The sequence below is a fragment of the Euleptes europaea genome, chromosome 3 (assembly GCF_029931775.1).
Source record: "Euleptes europaea isolate rEulEur1 chromosome 3, rEulEur1.hap1, whole genome shotgun sequence".
Lineage (NCBI taxonomy): Eukaryota > Metazoa > Chordata > Lepidosauria > Squamata > Sphaerodactylidae > Euleptes > Euleptes europaea.
Window position 1 is genome coordinate 13015312 of NC_079314.1, and position 7395 is coordinate 13022706.

General features: G+C 48.6%; 1 protein-coding gene across 1 annotated transcript; it reads right to left on the reverse strand.

Moving 5' to 3' along the window:
* Window positions 1–405: 405 nt before the first annotated feature.
* Window positions 406–3649, reverse strand: LOC130474671 (probable G-protein coupled receptor 33; the record flags this gene model as incomplete). The annotated part of the gene is made up of 2 exons (XM_056846370.1): window positions 406–1544; window positions 3616–3649. Coding segments are annotated over 2 exons (1173 nt in total), but the record flags the coding sequence as incomplete, so codon positions are not given.
* Window positions 3650–7395: the final 3746 nt, after the last annotated feature.

Consider the following 7395-nt stretch of genomic DNA (forward strand, 5'->3'; position numbering starts at 1 on the left):
TGGCTCTGATGGGTGTAGGGTTGCCAGGTCCCTCTTTGCCATCGGCTGGAGATTTTGGGGGCGGAGTCTGAATCGGGCGAGGTTTGGAGAAGGGAGGGACTTCAATGCCATAGAGTCCAATTGCCAATGCAGCCAATTTTCTCCAGGGGAACTGATCTCCATCTGTAGGAGATCAGTTGTAATAGCAGGAGATCTCCAGCCACCATCTGGAGGTTGGCAACCCTAGTGGCTGGTCAGTCAAATGAATACTTTCACTTCCTCATGGAGATTATACTTTACATAGTGGAGATTCAGCATTTACCCACCCAGCTCCTTTTGAATTTATGGGTAGAAGACACTCAGGAAAACAGTCCTGTAAGGAGAAAGGGACACCACCCTCTCTCTGAACAAATCAAGGTAGTTTCTTCAGGGAGGTGACCGATCGTTTCCTTGAGCGAGCTTCAGCTCCAAGCTGCTGATGCAATTGCTTCGGTGGCCCTCCACATGGGCACTGGTATTGTCGATAAGGATGATGGGGATATCCGTGAAGCCGCTCTTAAGCAGGGCAAGAAGCGATGTCTTGAAGACCTGCTGGAAGGTCTCTCCAACAAACAGATAGAGAATCGGAGTGAAGCAGAAATTTAAACACATTCCGACCACCATCATTGCCAGTAACACATGTTGTGTTAAGGCAAATGACTCCCAATATGACAGCGAACTGTGGTAGAGATGGTAGGGAAGCCAGCAGACAAAGAAGGAAGCCACGGCTGCCACCAGGACCCGGAAAGGCTTTGTGTTCCTCACCAGCCTTTTCTTCTTCATTTCCCAGCCCATCCTACAATGGCAGCTCGTGATGACCAGGAGGGGAAGCAAGAAGGCCAGCAAGAAGCGGACCACAAAGAGAGCTAAGTGAACGCGAGCCCTCAAGGCCTGCGTCTCAGGCCCATCCCAATCACTGGAGAAAGCATAATTATTGAGACACTTGGTCTTGCCCTTCACCGTTTGAGTGACCCGGAAAAACAAGTAGGGAGTACTGAGTATTGAGGAAACCAGCCACACTACTGCCACCACTTTCCGTGCCTGGGGAATTGCGCGGTTGTGCTGGGACCAGACAGGGTGGCAGATAAGGAGGTAGCGGTCCAGGCTGACGACGGTGAGGAGAAAGACCGTGGTGAACATTGTGAGTGAAAATAAGGAATTGATAAGTTTGCAAACCACTGTGCCAAAGACCCAGTGGAATTCCAGCAGGATGTAGACAGAGAAGAAAGGAAGGGAGGAACAGAACAGCAGGTAGGTGAAAATCAGATGTGAGAACCAGAGGCTATTCACGGTCTTCTTCATCTTCACCCCCAGCACCCAGAGGAAGAGGCCGTTGGAAACTGCCCCCACCAGTAAGGACACCAAGGAAAAAATGGCAGTGGCCAGGTTTAAATAGGTCATTTTCTCTGGGGAATGGCTGACGCCCACTTCGACAGATGAAACATTCCCTGAAAGGACAGTCTTGTTGCCAGTATCCATGAGGTCCTGGAGAAAGATGGAAATGAAAATTGCATTGGTGGAAGAGGAAGGGAGGAGGAAAACCGTTGAGAAGCAGCAAGAGAAAGGTGAGGAAACCCCTCCTCCCTGGGTCTTGAAGACCTGCTGGGTTCAGCATCTCATGAGGTGGGGCATCTGCCACGGCCCTCTGCCACTGGCCCCTGACCCCACACACCCTCTGCCACATGCCTTGCAAGCGCTCCTTTGCTCCCAGGTGCCTGGAATGTCCACCACTGCCGGGAAAGAGTGTGCAGATCGTGAAGGTCCTAGCAGCGGCACTGCCAGCTGTACACACCTCCTAGTGCCATGGACGAAAGGGCATGCAGGTGGCTGTGAGAGGAGTCATGAGCAGACCAGGGGAGGATGTGTAGGCAAGTGGGTAGAGAGCATGGGTGGGGGCAGGAAGTAGGGTTGACGGTAGGCTTACCAGGTCTTGCAGATCCACCAGCAGAAGCTTTTCTTTGGTGCGCGACACGCCAACGCGCCTACTGAAGCAGGCCAGCTGAAGGGGGGCAATTAACATCATCTCCAGGGTAAACCTGGAAGTGACGGGGACACTCTAGCACATTCCCCCCAAACCTCTAAATGACGTTATTGCACTGATCACCCCCCACCCCCAGCCCCACCACAATGAAGCTCCTACCAGAGGTAGGGCTGCCAACTAGGGTTGCCAGGTCCCTCTTTGCCACTGGTGGGAAGTTTTTTGGGTGGCGCCTGAGGAGGTGTTTGGGGATAGGGTTGCCAACCTCCAGGTACTAGCCGGAGATCTCCTGCTATTACAACTGATCTCCAGCCGATAGAGATCAGTTCACCTGCAGAAAATGGCCGCTGTGGCAATTGGACTCTATGCCATTGAAGTCCCTCCCCTCCCCAAACCCCAACCTCCTCAGGCTCTGCCCCCAAAACCTCCTGCCGGTGGCGAAGAGGGACCTGGCAACCCTAACTGGAGGTGAAGGGGGAGATGGAAACTCTAGGAGGAAGAGAGACCTGTGGGTGTTCTGGTGGTGGGCATGAGAGGTGAGCACTCTGTGCCCAGGGCCCATGAAAACCTAGAACCAGCTCTGCCCCCACCCCTTTATGGACTTGCCTTCTAGCTAGACGACGTGCTCTGCTGCGCCTGTGTCTTGTGAGGTCTGGCAGGACTCTGATACAAGATCGAAGCCGGTAGATGCAGAAAGAAAAAAGATAAGGAGAAGTGGCAGGAAATGACTTCTGCAAATGGTATCTGTGCATGTTTGTTGGGCTGGTACCACATTCATTTCCCTTCACCGAGGTAGTAGTAGTAGTAGAAGAAGAAGAAGTTGGCTTTTATACCCTGCTTTTCTCTAACTTTAAGGAGTCTCAAAGAGGCTTACAACCCTTCCTCTCCCCAAAACAGTCACCTTGAGGGGTAGATGGGGCTGAGAGACTTCTGAGAGAACTATGACTAGCCCAAGGTCACCTAGCAGTCTTCATGTGGAGGAGTGGGGAAACCAACCCAGTTCACCAGATTAGAGTCCGTCGCTCACGTGGAGTAGTGGGGAATCAAACCCGGTTCTCCAATTTAGAGTCCACCGCTCCTAACCACTACACCACGCTGGTACTAAGCCCACGACAAACATATCACCCAAAACTAACAAAATCTCCAACAGATGGCTGCCTTGCCTCTGCCTGAAGACCTCCAAGGACAAGATGCCCACCGCCCTATCCATAAAGGGTCCCCATTGTCAAACGACTCTTACCGTAAGGAGGTTTCTCCTAATGTCCGACTGAAATCTAGCCTTCTGTAACGTGAGCCCATTAGATCCCATCTTGCCTTCTGGAGCAGTAGAGAGGAACTTGTTGCCATCTTCTGAGCAGCAGCCCTTCAGGTATTTGGGGAGCACAGTTCTGTCTGCTCCTCAGCCTTACCTTTCTAAGGCCATTTGTGCATGGCTGTTTCCCCGCAATCACCCTGCCAACTACTTCAGGGCTTGGCTTTGATTATGCTTGCATTTCCCAACTATCAGAGATCGCCTCACTCTCCCCCACGCGTTTCTGTGCTTTCCCCCCGCGTTTTCTGAATGCTGGGGGAACACGAATCCAGAAAATGCGGGTAAAACGTGTGGAAACACAAGGGGAGAGCGAAGGGATCTCGGACGATCAGAAAATGCCAGCATAATCAAAGCAAAGCCCCGAAGTAGCTGGCGGGGTGATCATGAGGAAACAGCCATGCACAAATTCCCTAAGTTTCTTCAACCTTCCCTCACAGGCCTTGTCTTCCAGATCCCTGACCGTCTTTGCTGCTAGGGTTGTCAACCTCCAGGTACTGGCTGGACAGCTCCTGGGATTACAACGAATTTCCAGGCAACACAGATCAGTTCCCCTAGAGAAAATGGCTGCATTGGAGGAAGGATTGTATGGTATTATACCCTGCTGAACTCCTTCCCTCAAACCCCACCCTCCTCAGTCTCCACCCCCCAAATCTCCAGGTATTTCCCAACCTGGAGCTGACAACCCTATTTGCTACCATTTGTTTGTCTACATCCTTCTTAATGGGTAGTGCCCACAACCGGGCACAATACTCTAAACCAGGGGTGGGGAACCTTTTTTCCACCAAGGGCCATTTGGATATTTATAACATCATTCATGGGCCATACAAAATTATCAACTTAAAAATTAGCCGACCAAGCCCCAAGCAGGCAGCTGCCCCGAATGACTCCCCCCCCCCACCAGCGCAGGCAAGCAGGCAGGCATCCAACCAGTGGCGCACTCGCCCACCTTCTGGCCCCAGCCCTCTTGTAGTACAGAGGGAATACATTTCTCTATGTCCCAGGTGAGAAAGGGTTAACACAGTTTCTTGGGCAGCCCTAGCAGCTCCATAGCTAATGACTCTCCTGCAAAAGGGGAAAGGATTCCTTTTCTCGGCAAAACAAACTCACATCTGCCTTGAATAGAGGCTATTTCTGTCCACAGGAGGGGGAAGATCGCCAGTCTTAGATCCTTCTGAGCTAGAGATCTGCCAGGACCCACGAAGGGCCACACCAAATGATTTTGCGGGCCTTACAAGGCCCCCGGGCCTGACGTTCCCCACCCCTGCTCTAAACTACTAGTGTTGCCAGGTCCCTCTTCACCACTGGCAGGAAGTTTTTTGGGCGGAGCCTGAGGAGGGCGGGGTTTGGGGAGGGACTTCACTGCCATAGAGTCCAATTGCCGTAGAGTCCAATTGGCCATTTTCTCCAACCTTTCTCCTGGAGGTTGGCAACCCTATAAACTATAAACGACTGGAGGACGCTACTACTTAGCATGACGTGGATATTAAACTTCTGTTAATGCTACCTAAAATTCTTAGCCCCCCTTTTTTTGCTGCTGATTTGTGCTCACCATGTGATTGACAGCAATTGTGAGATCCCTGTCACATGTACTAGTGTCAAGCCAGGGATCAGCCATCCAATGTGCGATCTTGGGCTGTATCAACAGAAGTATAGTGTCCAGTTCACATGAAGTGATGGTATCGCTTTGCTCTGGTCAGACCTCACCTAGAGTATTGTGTTCAGTTAGGGGCACCACAATTTAAGAAGGATGTAGACTAGCTGGAACGTGTCCAGAGGAGGGCAACATAGATGGTGAGGGGTCTGGACACCAAGTCCTATGAGGAAAGGTTGAAGGAGCTGGGTATGTTTAGCCTGAAGAGGAGAAGACTGAGAGGGGATATGATAACCATCTTCAAGTACTTGAAGGGCTGTCCTATGGCGGATGGTGCCAAGTTGTTTTCTGTTGCCCCAGAAGGTCAGACCAGAATCAACGGGTTGAAATTAAATCAAAAAGAGTTTCTGTCTAGATATTAGGAAGAATTTTCTAACAGAGCGATTCTTCAGTGGAAGAGGTTTCCTTGGGAGGTGGTGAGCTCTCCTCCCCTGGAGGTTTTTAAGAAGAGGCTAGATGGCCATCTGTCAGCAATGCTGATTCTATGACCTTAGGCAGTTCATGAGAGGGAGGGCATCTTGGCCATCTTCTGGGCATGGAGTAGGGGTCACTGGGAGTGTGTGTGGGAGGTAGTTTTTAATTTCCTGCATTGTGCAGGGGGTTGAACTAAAATACCCTAGTGGTCCCTTCCAACTCTATGATTCTATGATTCAGTATCTGTGCGTCTGATCCTTGTTTTGCCTAAATGCAGAATTCTGTATGCACCTTTGTTGAATTGTCTTGTATCGGTTTAGCTCTGTTTTCCAGCCTCTAAAAACATAAGAGAAATTACAAAAAAAAAAAAAACCCTGAGATGACTACAAATGATATAGAAGGACTCGTGCCAAGGTGTCCTTTAGAGATAGCACAAAAAACATATAATAGAAAACATATAATTATTTGGAAGAAGATAGAAAATTCAACTGCAAGTACACAGGTAGGCAATATATGATAAGATCAGTAATTAAATTAGACAAATTAACATACTATTTATATTCATTCCTGTGTGAGGATGGTTGCTCAGGTAGTTTGAGTAAATAATTATTGTATTGCTTATTCATTACTGAGTGATATTACTACTAAGAATTCAAACATCGATTATTACTTTGCAGTGATTCAGCTCGAGTTAACTCCATCTTATTTGAGATAACAGGACAATAAACAGAATAGATACTGCCACTAATTTATGACTTTCTTAAACTGACTTGCTATTACAACAATAAAGATACTAAAGATTTAGATCTTATAATTTCTAGAATGGAAAATATGTTTAAAAGTTCTCGACCAGTATATAAATAAAGAAATTTCTAGAATGGAAAATACGTTTAAAAGTTTAGAAAGTGACGATGATGCTATGCAAAGTGTTTATTAGTTTCGGAACGTTTTAAGGGGTTTTTTTTGTTCTGAAATGTTATATGGATTTACTGTTTGAAATGATGTATGAGGGTTTTTTTTAATTTTTGTGTTTTTTAATGTAATAATAAAATTATATTAAAAAAATAATGTATGACTTTCACATCAGAACAATATTCTTCTATAGGGTTCAGTAGGGTGCACAGTGAGAAGATCATTTGAATTGTGTGTGAGTGTGTTCTGACTTGTTTTCTATTCCTCCCAGCTTTGGGTCATCTGCAAGGTCGACAAGGACTGTGCCCCTTCCTCCTTCGCCCAAGTCATTGATGATAGGATGTGTCCAGGACGGACACCTGCGGCACCCCGCTTGAGAGCCGCTTCCAAATGGACCAAGCGCCGCCGATCAACACTCTTTCAGTAGTGTTCTGCAATCCGTTGTGAAGCCCCCTGGCAGCAGTATCGTGTAACCCAAATATCAGGCAGTCTGCAGTGCCGAAATGTTACAGGCAACTCTGTCAACGATTGCGCTGAAATCGAGACGTCTTATGATAACAGCATTCGCAGACCCACTAACCTAATCAAAAGAAAAGATAACATTAGTAAAAGCCAGCATGGAAATGTAAAGAATAAAGCCTGTCAGACTAGCTGCCATATTCCTTTCGAGATACTTAGACTGATTGTTTTATACTAGCATAGAGTTGGGAGGGGTCTTAAAGGTCATCTAGTCCAAATAGGGTTACCAGGTCCCTCTTCACTACCAGCGGGAGGTTTTGGGGACGGACTTCAATGTAGGGTTGTCAAGTGTCCAGTGGTGGCTGGTAAAATCCCGACAATCCACCAGGCTGCCTGCCGACCACCCGAGGGCTGGCGGGAAACGCATGCACACACGCATGACGCGCCCACGCCACTTTCGGTTTTACCCAGAAGTGACGCGGCGCTCTAGCAACCTCCGCCGAAACTCTGTGGAAACCATAGAGTTTCGGCTGAGATTGATAGAGTGTCGCATCGTTTCCGAGTAAAACCGGAAGTGACGTAGGCGGGTCGCGTGCATTGCACAGGTTACGCGCAGGCATTGCACGAGGCTGGTGGAGCAAAGGGACCTGG